The 14,559-nt window shown below is 40.2% G+C and overlaps 1 protein-coding gene across 8 annotated transcripts in view; it reads right to left on the reverse strand.

The window, feature by feature from the left end:
- Positions 1 to 13,819, reverse strand: part of LOC124036254 (pre-B-cell leukemia transcription factor 3-like) — a 75,930-nt gene extending 62,111 nt beyond the window's left edge. For 3 of the 8 annotated variants that reach the window (XM_046350571.1, XM_046350567.1, XM_046350565.1), the window contains exons 1-2: positions 12,396 to 13,817; positions 11,585 to 11,658 (exon numbers count right to left, since the gene is read on the reverse strand). In XM_046350571.1, coding sequence (XP_046206527.1) covers positions 11,585 to 11,658; positions 12,396 to 12,589 — 268 coding nt within the window. In that variant the 5' untranslated portion in view covers positions 12,590 to 13,817. Of the gene's footprint in view, positions 1 to 11,584; positions 11,665 to 12,395 lie in introns of all 8 variants that reach the window. The other 5 variants (XM_046350566.1, XM_046350564.1, XM_046350570.1 and 2 more) reach the window with 3 other exon arrangements.
- Positions 13,820 to 14,559: the final 740 nt, after the last annotated feature.

The raw sequence follows: 14,559 nt of genomic DNA on the forward strand, positions 1-14,559 counted from the left end.
GCAGAGAGCGAGGTCATGGTTTTTACAACAGCAGCTCCCCACTGCTGACAGCCACTGCTGCCAAAGTGACACACACTGTTTGGCTTTCCCACGTTCATACAGCTAGCTCCACAGCCCTTCATCTTTATCACGCCCCATGCCACACACAACTAATCACAATTACAATGTAACGTTACTCCTCACTCGGATTTCCCAGGATAGCTCCCTTTAGCTCACCATGCTAAATCATATACAAGGTAGGCTACACAATTATCAAAGGCGTACAGATAATAATTGCAAAATATCTGACTCTATAGCATGATTTTTCCTTAACCCTAGTGTCTGACCTTTACTGGAGAAAGCGGAGGAGACGGATAGAGTGGAGGTGGGGAGGAGAAAGGATGGAGGAATCGGAGTCCGTGGGTCTAAGTGCGTGAGGCTGGTGCACACCACTCTATCCCTTCCCTCATCAAGCATGGATTCTAATCAGGGCTCGGGAGATAAAAGACACTCAGTCATTAAATAAATTAACTCTTCCACTCCATGCTCTCCATCAGCACCCGGGAGAGGCCAGGCCGTGCTCGGCATACTTACAGACGGAGGTACCAGGCGCCCTCGAACCCAGCCTTCACTCCAGGACCTGACGGGTCGGCCGACCCACACAAAAACACACACACACTACGTTAGGGGATATTTTTCATTATTTAGAGAATGTGGGGAACCACGCCTTCTGTTCCAACCCAGCTATGTGCACATTTGCATGGGAGGCCTATCACTTTGCATAATTGTATTAAAAGACCGAAAGCAAATTGAGGGCATTACATATACAGTACAGACTGACACAACTCACTATATGTAGTAAAACTCTAGAGGTTTAAATAGTAAACAAACCCTTGCAACTATGCTGATTCAGTGATATTGTGAGATTTTGTTGATGGGAGCTTTGAGCCTTCATACACAGGAAACAATTGAAATGACGAATGGTGAGATAGTAACTATTCAAATCACTGACAAGCCAAACCAAAGCTGACAGTGTCTTCCTACGCACCCGTCTGAGAGCAGAGAGAGACCCTTATGAGGCTTTCTGATTCACTGTTTAAAACTTTGACTTCTCTGCTGCTCGCATACAGTGCTACGAGAAAGAAAGTGCTACCTAAATATGTATCAATCATTCTGACAGAGCTAGTGCTTATTTGAGAAGCAGGAGTGAGGGAAATACACCGTGTCAGCAGAATGTCCATTGGCAAAACTTGCTTTTAGAATTTTCACTGCAATGTGCAGAGAGAAATGACCTTAGAAATCCCTTACAAGGTGCCTGGTATCATCCTAATGCATGCTTTAATTCTCCATTACGTAGAAATGAAATACCTGGGAAGGTGGAAAAGACATTAGTGAAAGTAAGGCCTGAACAGAATGCTCTGGGGATGTCTGTGGCACACAGGATTAAATATTAATGTGTCTGCTGCTAGGACACAACAGACACTCATATCATGGCTACTGCACATCAGCTCAGTGTGTTCACACATGGGCTCCCGAATCTTTCACTTTCAGAAAATCCTCAATGTTTAAGATGTTCAAACGACTGTTGTTAATATCCCAAAACACACTTACTATGAAAAAGCACATTGTCATCATCCTTTCTTTACAACATCGAATATATCTTTTTTTTGTTTGCTGTCCTTTTCCAAGTGTACAGACATGATCGATCATATTGATACATGGATCTAGGTTGCCAACATGCCATTAACTGTGTTATAATATCTATAGACATGTAGTGACGATATTAGGGACGCCTGTTAAACAAATCAAGCAAACATCAGTCAATACCTGTTATGTTGTAACATAAGTAATTCCATATATCAGTAGGTGCTTTTCCTTTCCCATGTACTTCCTAACAGCCATAACTCCAGGAAAGACTGAGTACTCCCAACAGCATGCTAGTGGACAGGATACCAGCTCACAAATCTGGGGAGCGGACCCATCCTAAATTCATTAGGAGGAACCATCCAATCTCCCACCGGAAAAAAAGGGAGAGAAAAATAGCAGTAATGTACTCTGGGTGACCTCCACTTTCTAAAGGGAAGAGAAGCCAGCCTTTTTCGCTTTTCAATGCCCGTCAATGTGGAGTAAAAGGAGGGACAGCGTTCCCCTGCTCGCCGTCATTAATCATGGCTTTCTGGGAGCAAGAGCGTATTAATTTCTGTCATCCCAAACATCATTGCGTATTGTTATGGCACGGCTCAGTCCTCATTCACCACCAGGCGTTACCCGCTCGTCCTGGCTGAGGGAATACAGGCCCGGTGTGGCTATGTTTCAGAGCAAGAGGCCTTTATCCCTGGGGCTCTGACACCAATTAAGCCATTTCACCAAGAGACGAAAACAGGACCCGCCGTTTCACTGTAACATGAGCCAGAACCTAGTCGTTGGCCACTTGCCATCTTTCCATTGCTTCGGCCCACAAAAATGAACTTCAAGGGCTTAGGTGAAGAAAAAGAAAGATACATTTAGAGTAGGCTTATACATTCACCAACCCTTGCTTGAGTAAATATGACGCGAGAAGAGGAAGGGGATTTCAGTCCCTTGTGTATTGTTCTAGGAGTAGAGATAGTAAATCTGGATCACTCAATAATAGAAGGTTTCTCTGTGTGTTCAACACCAGGAACCAATATGTTGCCTTTAAAACAAATACAGCCCCATCATGGAATTGTTTTCATCTGACCTTCAACATATATTTTCACTTTTTCTATCATTATCTTAACGTTGAGTAAAAATAGACAATCTCTGCCCCATTTTAATAGTATAATGTAAGGCAGTATAGTATTTATTGATGACTTCAAAGCTGCTCATCCAGTTGTCGTTAGACATTTACATCTGCTTTTACATTTTTATGGTTGCCTTTTGGCAGGCAGCAGAGTGGGGCTTGTTAGGGCAGCAGCAGAATACTGCAAGGTTTGTTATGAATTAAATATTAGAAATCTTAACACAGCAGCCATAAGAATTATTTGCCTTATTAAAGCAGCAGCAGAAGACGCTGATTAAATTTTCATTGCATTGCAGTCTTTTTCCCATTTCGGCCTTCAATATATCATTCTAATGTGTGAAACATGTGGAACAATGGCTTGTGGAACAATGGAAAGGAGTCTTCATTTCAGCTGAACAAATAAGGAGAGAACTTTAGAAAGCACCTTTTGGGAAGTTAAATATATGGTACCGCAAGGGAGACAACGGACTACAGTCACACGTTGTTATTCGACATGGTAGAGCATGTGTGTGATAACACTGATAATGACTTGAACACGGTAGCAGCCTTGCAATGTTGTACTGTTATAAATGCTCAAATAAAATCTGTAAATCTAATAGTTTACATCTGAAAATGCCAACACTTCTCTGAGAGAAAAACTGATCACCTGTAAGAGTTCCATTCACTATACATGTTACTGTATTAGATGGATAGTATTATATTCATCGTATAACGAAGAAAACAAACGGCCAATCATAAAATAGATAAACCCCAAAACAAATAGCATCATCAAAATATATTTCCTATGAACAGCAGCGGTGCACCTCTGTACTAAAAACCATTATAGCATGTTGGTTGTCCACATGTAATGTGTATGGAGAGTAAATTAACATCAGGCATCTATTGCCCCATGAGAAAATCTCTTCCCTGAAACACTGGAGCTAATGAAATGGGGACCTATAAATAGCAGTATCATTACTGACAGCAGACCAGTCTCTCCATCTTTACACTAATAACTGCTATATGGCAATATAGCTCCACCATCTAACGATGCTGCGTTAAAACATTAAGACCTAGATTGGGCTCAGATAAAGAAACTCTATAGGAAACATCCGGTAACCAAACCTTTAGTTGTATCACTGTTATAACTGTGTAACAGTCTTCCCCATGGTCCAGTGTCTCTGTTTACCTGACCTGATCTGTGATCAGCTCTTACTGAATCAATAGCACTTATCGCACCATAAGACACTTTCAGACTAGTCCCTTATAGGCTTGAACTGAATATTACCGACACAAATCTAGCAATGTATAATTGAGAAAATGTCATTAAGTAAACATGAAATGAATTGATTTAACAGACATACTCGCTGTCAGATCTATATCTGAAAGGAACCATCCAGCGAGGTCTGCATGGGGTAAATGGTCATTTTACATTTTGCTGTAGACATAAACACCGTGGTGGGTGGATGGCTTTTTAAGCTTTTACGCCTGCTGACAAAATTATTGATGATAACACATCACAAATTGTACTTATTTCATATACACATGTCAGGGGAAAAGCATAAAATATTGAAAACAGCGTGGCTGGTGGAACATTCACTTTAAATGAAAATGTAATGTTTCAATACTGAGCACAATTTGGTTAACCTGCAAAGAATAGCTGCCGAGTCAAAGGTGATATCGAATTCATCAGCCGGCCTCTTTCTGGTCTGTAGAGCGCGCAGCCACGGCAATATATTAGAGGAGATGCCATGCTAACAGATGCCGGGGCCCTGATAGAGAACAAGCTACCTCCTCCATGTTGCTGTGCCCCTAAAACATCTACAACATTTCAGTTCCTCCATCAACATAAGGGCACCATGTAGCCCACAGGGGGAAACATTATGACCTCTGGCCCCTGGAGAGGGAGGCTTAGCTACGCAACGATCACAAGGGATATATAGTGTAGAAAAATAAATTATATATTCTGCAGGGATTGAACATCTCGAGTAACTCACACGTAAAACAAACATATTCCCATTTTTTTTTTAATTAAAAAATTTAAGCCAACTGAATTGATCAACTCCAATGAAATTACAATACCAGAATTGTGGCTATGAGTTAATATTCTATATGTTCATATTCACTGTGTTTTCTTGAATGACAAAGAATGGAGCAAACCGAGGGATCTGAGATAGAAGGTACTTAAATTAAACATGAGCTCATCGAAAGAGTTGGGGGTGGGGGTGCAGGGACCACATTTATTAAATGAGATTAGCAAATATAAGACAATGTCATCGATACCCAGACTGGGTCAATGTGGGAGGAGCCTTTCTGCCTGATGGAGGACGAACAATGCTGAGGAGGATCTGAGAGATTTATTCTAATTTTCTTTTCTATTATTCATCACGCTTCAGCAGCATGTTGGTTCAGGTGGGATACTCTGTTTGGTTAGCAGAGAGAGGCACCAGAACATTGAGGATAATGGAGAGTGCACAGAAAGCAAGCAAGGGCCATGATGCTCCAAGCTTTACCGATGTCAAACGTGTGAAATAAACGTGTGGCAGACACAAAGAAGTATTCCTTGACAGCCACACTCCTACAGCTGTAACCCCTCAATTTCAATCAATCCTTCCCTTTTGCATCCCAAGCAGCCTTTCCTGGCTGCCACCGCCTGAAGATAGCTATTTCACCACCTCTGTCATGCCTAATTAACAACGCAGATGTACAATTTCGAAATTTCGCAATTAACCTACTAAAATATTGTTGGAGGATGCTAATTCTTATGCCATTTGCCATAAAGACTAATTTGCATAACGTATGTGGAAAAAACAATTATCGGCTGTTGTTCACATAGGAGCCCAGAGAAAACGCTTCCAGCTATAGAAATGGGAGCGAGAGAGGCAAGTGCAAGGTTCTGCATTTGTACAGATGGAGGGACATCAGCACCAGCGGATTATCGTTCAAAAGCGCCTCGTTCAGATCAGAATCAGATCCCGGTGCTACTGTAGGAGTCAGGATAACAATATACAACAAATACTCAGAGCATGTGAAAGCATGAGATTACAGATTTTCCCTCCCTATAGATACTGATATGCACCCTACTTTTTCTCCATTCTCTCTTTGTCATATGCTTGCTCTTTTTTCTCTGTTGTTAGGAGAAAGGAGGGAATTTGGGAGCTGCTTAGATAACAGCCCCATCTTCCCAATCCCCTGCCCGCTGCCCGATGCAGAGGAAGCACAAGTGGCCCTGCCATTGAGACGGCCAGGAACCCAGCTGTGAGAGAACCATTCTGCCGAGCGCTATCTAGTCACTGCAGCCACATCACTGAGGCACTCTCAAACAAAAAGCAGCCAAAGTCAATTGTCTGTCTGCTGAATAGCTTTCTGTTCCCCGGCATACATTGACTCTGGTATTGTGCACAAATCAACACTATGAAAAAAACAAATGGTAAAGAACAAGGCAGTCTTGACAAATATTGACTTTTGATCTTGGGCCACGGTAAGGATACTGATATCATTAACTTAGTATTATTATTACATTGAGAAAACAATCTAACACAAATGCTAATAATATGAATACAAATATTACTACTACTATTAATAATAATAATAATAATAATAATAATAATAATAATGGGATGTAAAATTAACACCAAACTAGAATAAGGTGGCTCATTAACTCTGTCAGAGAGCCTTGAAATTAATGTCCCCTAAAGGTTTGAGAAATGCTTACCCCTAAAACCTAACAATATTTACGCAAGGTAATGCTTTTACTCAGCCTTGCATGTGGTTAATTACAACCTCACTCTGAAATTAATTCAGCCAGTCCAGTGTTCATAACCACAGCGTGCACATAGATGAACAGACACATTTTGTAGCATGTTCAGCAGTGTGTTCAGTAATGTGAGGAGGCTAACATAATGCTGTCCAACACAATGCTGACATTCCCTAGTCTGTAGCTAGTCTCTCTAATCCTCTGCTCTACACACTGGATCTGGGTATCTATCAGCCTGAGCCTCCTGCACTCTCTTACCTCTCCAGACCTCCCGTTTCTGAACTTGATGAGTCAAAGGTCAAGAAAACAACAGGTCAATAAGCAGCCAGGGGGAGTGCAGTGCAGCTGAGAGAGCTGTGAAGAGGACTAAGCCTCTCAGTGGCGCGCTGTGATTTAGATTGTAATAGTTTTCTGTAATCTCTTTCTATTGATTAAACCTCACATCAAAGAGGAGTCCTGCTGCAGAACCTCTCCTTTCCTGGTCAGAAATACCATATGGAGGTAATCTTTCACCGTTGTTATTCTTGCTGCACCCGCTGCTGCTGAAAGCCTCTCTTCCAGGGCGAGAGAGAGGGGAAAGGAGAGCAAGAGAAACAAACCCAGCACATCTGATTAGCACTGAGATCTCCCTCCACAATGCACTGTAGTTCTTCCTATGGCAGAAAGAAATGACAGCATACTTATCTTTTTAGAGTTTACTTTTCTTTTTCTGCCCCTGACATGCTGGGCACAATTCAGAAGAGGTGTGGAAAAAAGTAATGTTGAAGAACAAACCTGTGTGATCTTTTGCAGATTGCTATTGTCGAACATGATGAGAGAGAAAAAACAAAATGGGCAAAAGGGCACAGAATTCTAGTAGTTTTAGCAATATCTCACATTCAGCTCATTGAAATGCAAAACCAAGAGAAAGTGAAAAAACAAACCCCTCCTGCTAAAAACACTCAATTTACTGACAAGTAAATGACTTCATGCTGCCACTTAATCTCATTTCTTCCATAATGCCCTCTAATTAGCATATCAAAGTGAATTAATACTTCTAGGGTCTTAGCAATGAGCAAATCTGCTCTAGGTCTACAATAAGAGTGCCAAAAATCCTCCGAACACTACAAACAGCCTTGCATTGCAAAACCCATCTGTCTGTTTACCAGTCAAGTGCATCCCTCTCTCTTTCCCAACCACACAACACGGGCTACTGACCCAAGCGGAAAAATAGATTTAACTTAACCCCCCGCCCTTGACGCCATGCACCGAAGTCCCTGGTGAGTTTCTGAGATTCTAAGTGGGAGGCATACATACATTAATTCTCCACACAGGTTGAAATGGCCGTCGTATTTCCTACATGGATATTAATGTAAAGATTCTAGATATATATCAGGTACTGTTTCACATGTTTCCACTGGAGCTGTTTAAGAGAGCCTTGATACAACTACTCTACTTTTCTCCCAAAAATACATTTTCTGCTCAGTTTTGAAGCACATACTTTAAACATCAAATAATTAAAGCCGTGTTTGTTTGTTGCACTGCTGTCAAATTCATGGTTGGAAATGATTTTCACCGGATGGGATCATTGCATGGTTAAATGACATTGGGATTGTGTGCCACTTGAACAGACATGAAAGGGGCAAAGATTCACAGGGGCATGTGAATGGCCCACAGTGGGAAAGGAAAACAACCCGGTCAAGAAGGCCACCAGACCAGCTGAGCTCTGTCAATGGCTAAGAGGGGGGAGGCTGTGACTCCAAACCACATGTTAACCACACGCACACTCACACAGATACACACTCACACACACACACACACACACACACACACACACACAGATACACACACACTCAAGACAGATACACACATCATCCATTCACTCTTTAAACAGATGTAAATACGTATGTTTGCTGTCATTGTTTACATGGCTACAATACAAACACTTCTGGTTTGATTTAGCCTGTTTTTATTTATGCTTGATACAGTGTGATCCAAGAATAATAATGAGCATTTTATATTTCCGAACATTGCTCTCTCCTTTGATTTACGACAAAATATCTTAGCAAACTAATTGCATTGAATTGCATTATGTATCTATTGATAAAGTATAATCAAATGAAGGCACTGAATGTCCACCTGTTAAATGTTTTCATACATATAAGATGTAGACAAAACTGCAAAGAAGCTAAACACACACACACCTCTGCATTTTGAGGCACGTCTCAATTCAGAACAGGAAGTGGATTTAAATTCATAAAAGTAAAAACAATAACTTTACAGCTACTTCCAAAAGCCAAACGGCACACAAAACACACACTGATCAGAGGGACTGGGATAGAGAACATGTACAACCAGAAGAAGCATTATTACACAGCCATTTCTAAATTGAGTGCTCAAACAATGTAGAACAGAAGAATATTGTTTCGTGGAAAAATACATTGAAACAAAGGCCATCAAAGGGATTAAAGAAGATTACAACAACTGAGCTGGTAAACAAGCTCATTTAAATAATTTGCACACTTGGAGACCCTATTCCTCATGCATATTTAATTAGATCTTTAATGTAATATGAAATATAAATATGTAAAAAGTAATCCAATATGTGCCCATGGAGATTTGAGTTCTACAGGTGGGGTTTAGATCTGAAAGCGTATAGGGAAACATACATATTGTGTGTGTGTGTTTATATTGATGCATGGATTCATCTATGATGCACACACAGAAGCATACACAATACTGTATGCACAGTCGCTCACACACTATTACATCGAACTAAACCATCCAGTGATCACTTTGTCCCTTTTTCTTATACGATCGCTCGCTCGCTTTCCCTCTTCCTTTTCGACAGGCATAAAGAATGCCTCAAGTAGGCAAGGCAGCCAAGCGGGCCCTTCTCTTGCCCCTGTGGACACCTCCTGTGGCCAAGAAGTTCATTAAGTTTTATGGTCTTCCCCAAGTCACTTCTGCTTATTATTAGCCCCACAAAGGCCACAAATCTGGCAAGCCATCACTATTTTGAAGCAGTAGCAAGTGAATGTCATTTAAGTTTTTTTGTATGATAGGCCACTTTCCTATGTTTTAAAATGGGTTTAAGAGTTTACCGGTATTTGACAGCTGTCATCACTCTCTCTCTCTCTCTACAGACACCAATATACAAAACTTAGACCTGACCGGCATGTAGGGGAAAATGCCAAATGCTTACATCACTCTTGTAATCTGATGTATTGTCTCTTGTAGTCATTAACTAATGCAACTTTGCCATTGGTATCAAACATACCAAATAGATCAAATATTCACTAGCAAGAGTAAGTATATTTCCACAACTTGAAATCTTTAAAATGAAAAGGACATTTTATATTAAATGTATTTAATAAAGTTCAATATTTTGGGCAAGAATAAGAACCTCTTCCTATTAGACTGTATAGGGTATTGGCCCAAAAAAACAAGCCACACACACTTTAACAATAATAATGAATTGCAATATTTTGTATATGTTTCATATACACCTACAATACTGAAAACTTGTATTTGTGTTTTACATTGCAGTGCAAACACATTTTTGTAATAGGTATATATGTGAGAAGTTGACTAGCAGTAACCTCCTTTTGGCTCATAAAAATTGTGAGAGGAATCCTATCCATGAAAAAGACCTTAAAATAAAATCCTTAGTATTTTTTTGTCATATCCAAATGTTATATTATTTGTATTAGGTTCATACGATATCCATCTGGCCTTGGAATGACTGGCAACCTGTCCTAACAAAAGCATCACATCATTGGCTGTGGTGTTTGTGGCTTCTTATGAGCATTTTCCTTTCACCAAAACCTACAGGCCCACTCGACCTTGGGTAAGCAACAGAAATTAAAAGGCGCATTATGATAAAATACTGTGCTATCAGTGTATCATATTTGATTTGCTGCATTTGCTGTGAGGTCAGGATTGCATGGCATCGCAACACACAAGAAAGGTGCACAAGACAGGTTAACCCACTTTTAGCAACCTATTCGTTTGTGGATTTATTATGGTTAGAGTTTGAAAAAGGTGATCCTAAAGTCGCATGGTGCCACAATTGTCACTCACTCGCTTGCACATGCACAAACTCACTCACACAGTGGACACACACACAATGTTGCTGTTTGGGGGGCACTTGTTTCCCCTTTCGTGTTTTACACAACATCTTACAGAAGGCTACTAAGATGACCAAACAAATATAATATAAAAAAATATATACTTAAAATGAATTAAACATAATAATTAAAATCGTAAATCATGTCCTACTTTCTAACAATGTGTGAACCCTAATACAATTACTAATTTGTATGCTACCCATTTGTATTAGGAAAGTCAAATGATGTGCAGAGACGGGTTCTAAAGACTGTCCACGAATGCCTGGCAAATATTTGTATGTGTTGGTATATATACTTTACACCGTTTCATTGCACTTAGCTTGTCACGTTAGAAACGTCTGACTTTATTGATCCAATGAATGCTGTATGTGCGTTACAGATGGCAACAACGGTTAGATAGACTGGCGCTAATAATGTCAATAGTGATCCTGTGGTCAGAAAACCTCATTGTGCAGGAGATTACATTATAACTGACACATTTTCGGATTAATTTAAATAGTGAAAACAGGGATAATCACTGTAGGCTATACTTTCAATGTTAATAAAAACACAACGACGTATAGTTGAGATGCAGCTCACATAATGGGAGCTGTGTGGTGTAGCCTAAAAACACCAAAGCCGGTGAATGTCCTTTATTTGTGCGAAACGGGAGAATGTGACGCACAGCGTAAACATGTGCAGGTTGCCAGCTTGTCCATTCCACGGCAATGAAACCACCGAATAACAACCCACTATCAATTTATACGTGAGAGCACATAATACAATTTTTTTGTGGGGTATGGATGCTTCTCAACGGGTGAAACCATAGCCTACATTTTCCCGTTACAAATTTGCTCCGTTGCGGAGCTGATTCTGTCTCCCGCTTGATAACATCGGATAAGGCTGCCTAGAGGAAAATAAAGATGGCGGTGTGCAAATGCGTTGTGGTTCCGCAATGTTTCCTATTATTACAGTCCTCGTGTTGTTTATTCCTACACTTTAATGCATGTGAAATCTTACCAGTTTTCTCTTTGATCTCGCAGAGGACGCTGAAGAGTGCAGGTTTCATTCTGTGGCAGTTCAGTCCATGTTTCCTGTTTCAGTTTGAGACAAGAACCAACATTGAAATATAGTCACTATAACACCACAGTTGTTAAAACTTTTAAGAAATTACTGAAATGTCCTTGCTCTTTACAATAACTTCGAGGTCTTGCTCACTTTGCACATGGAGGATCTGTAGGTAATGTTGACATGCATATCAAAGTTGTAACATAAAGAGTTATTTGTCAACACGAATGACAATGGATGCATTGTTTGTTGAAATACTAACTATTCTGTATGACTTCAAAGTTAGTTTAAAAAAAGTTGATTTGTTGAAAATGCACAATTGAAACTACTCAAGAGTGTACATTCAAAATTGTTACTAATGGAAAATAACTTGCTATGGAATTAAATTAGGATTATTTTAAAACATCATGAGTTACTGTGAAACACATTATTCTACAAATACGCATCAGTCAATGTTTACAATAGCCCAGCCTGCCAATACGCAACATTATATGTAAATGAAATATATAGCCTGCACTTTCCCCTAAAAGTTTATGTAGACTCCACACAAGGCAAAGATGCAAGTGTCAAAACTGTTAGAATTACTGGATGACAGGTGTTAACCTTGTAATATACATTGGTCCCTGCAACTAATTGTCCGTGGGTTTCAGGTATGGAGCAGCATTTTATAGCCTAGCTACCTGTTATTACATGGGCATTAATTAGCTATAGTGCGTAATGGTGCGTAAAGTGTTTTGTAGTGAAAACATATAAATGAACCAACTTTGCTTGCGCCTCGTCCAGACTTTGGTCAGTAATGGTCATTATTTGATGCAGAATGTCACCGATATCTTGTTTTCGCCCATCATCTGTCCCATCGTGTCCATGTGGAGGCTGCAGTCCCATGCCTCCTTGTACGGAGTGGCCAGCCAAGCTGACACCGCCGAGAGCCTGCATGATCCGGGCTTGTTCGTCCATAGTCAGCCGCAACAGAATCAATGCACTAAGCCACACAAACGGAAATTTAGCTTGAAAAACTCACATACAAAAACTACTAGTACATGTGTTGCGTTAAGGAGCTGAATATTGGTGATATTGCGCTTACGCGTATAAGAAAAAATAAATAGGTGAGTACCAGTGATGGTATCAATATCGCGTGTCCATGTAATCACTTTCTTATTATCTTGTTTATTTACGGTCCGAAGTGTGTGTAGTTATGAATGTTTGTGTCCGAAAATGCATAAGCTATAATTCTTCAAAACTTCTTTGTCAAAATGACAGCTGCTGTCCCTCTTATCCTGCACGAGTCCTCTTGTCAATTCGTCTTTCTCTTTAGATTTGACGTGTTGGGTATTGCTGATCCTTGCTGATCTCTCATTTATTAGCGGTCTTCTTTTGATTATGTTTCCTCTTGCAATTCCTCTTGTAAATGTTCAAATCCACATTATTGTGAGCGCGAAAAATATCCAAAGTGAAATAAAGCAATGAGCAAGTGAATGAAAAAACAACAACAATTAAAAACAAAATACAACACTTAGGTAGTAAATGAGTACCTTCTACCTGTAAATGTATAGCAATTATTTCCAAGATAACTGCAAATTAAATAAATCATTAGCGGCATTGGTAGCCAAATGTAAAAATAAAAATATGAAATGTAGAAAAAGTTAATAGCGTTAGTGGAAAAATTATAGAAAAAATAACAGCGAGAAATTAATTAGGCTACACGCTTTAAAGCGATGCGCAAAAATATCTGCCTGCTGAAATTTATGAGCCCGAGCTTCTGCCTGTGTGCTTTATGTTGTTTGATGGCAGCGGTAGTGAGCGATTGACAGTGTGCCAATGCCACTCACTCAGTGCAGACGTGTCAGAGCAAAAAAATACTCAATCGGAATAAAAATGCACGCTCCGCCCTTCAAAGGAGGGGTCTATATTCTTGTCACTTCTCTCTGGAACCCCGAAAATAAAATGCTAGAGCAGTGCTTGAGATTGTTATTATAATGATGAAATAACGGTGGAGTCCCACTTGTCGTATGCCTTACCCGTGCACGTGCACCAAAATGCCGTCATTCTCCACACATAATAAAAAATTGGAGTGTAACACACAAAACAAAAGGCTTAGCAGAGTTTTATATAGTTTGATACAGAACTGATAATGAATTGCACTGACTCTTCGCTTCTCAGGGCTATGCTATGTATGGTCGTCCCTACCAAGCCTTGCCTCATAGGGTAGGCAAGCAGTAGACATGTTTATAATATTGGAAGTAAACCTCATCGACCAATCAACGCTGTGTTTGAATGCGACTGACGACCAGGGTGACCTATTGCTGGCCGATGCATGGTCCTGAAAGCCCACCCACCACATCCCTTCATGTACTTCTACAAAGGACATAGAGGAAGAGGCGAAGCGAGAGGTTTCACTCTCCCCAAAATCTGTCCGAAATAATCCTTATGCATTTCTATGGGCTTATTTTGGACCTAAGCTTTTCGCCTTTGGGACAATTACTCCAATTGTTAGGGCAGAGACATGAGCATCTCTTCATTATATACAGATCTCTGAAAGTATATAAACTTCTGATTGGTCGTTGCTACGGGTGACATCCATAGCACAAGCAGGCAGCACTGCTCAGCGCTCCCCTGCAGTTGCTATGGCAGCAGACAAGTTGTTGAGCTGGATGCAAGGTTGCAACCATAGAGATCCTATTAAATAGTATTCTAGTAGTCAAATTCCTAATTCTTGGGCAACAACATTTAATCATCATCTATATACCCACCATTCATATAAGACAGGTTTTAATGAAATGTCACCATCATGCAAGCACTCCAGAATAGCAAGTGTGGGAAGAGTATCTCTGTGCAAACTTGTCAGAGAGCTCCACATGTTGGTGAGGGTGTAGGTCACACAAACTGTGGTGGTGCAATATGAACCAAGACATAATAACTAAATGTTA

Source organism: Oncorhynchus gorbuscha, linkage group LG05 (genome assembly GCF_021184085.1).
Source record: "Oncorhynchus gorbuscha isolate QuinsamMale2020 ecotype Even-year linkage group LG05, OgorEven_v1.0, whole genome shotgun sequence".
NCBI classification, from domain to species: Eukaryota; Metazoa; Chordata; class Actinopteri; order Salmoniformes; family Salmonidae; genus Oncorhynchus; species Oncorhynchus gorbuscha.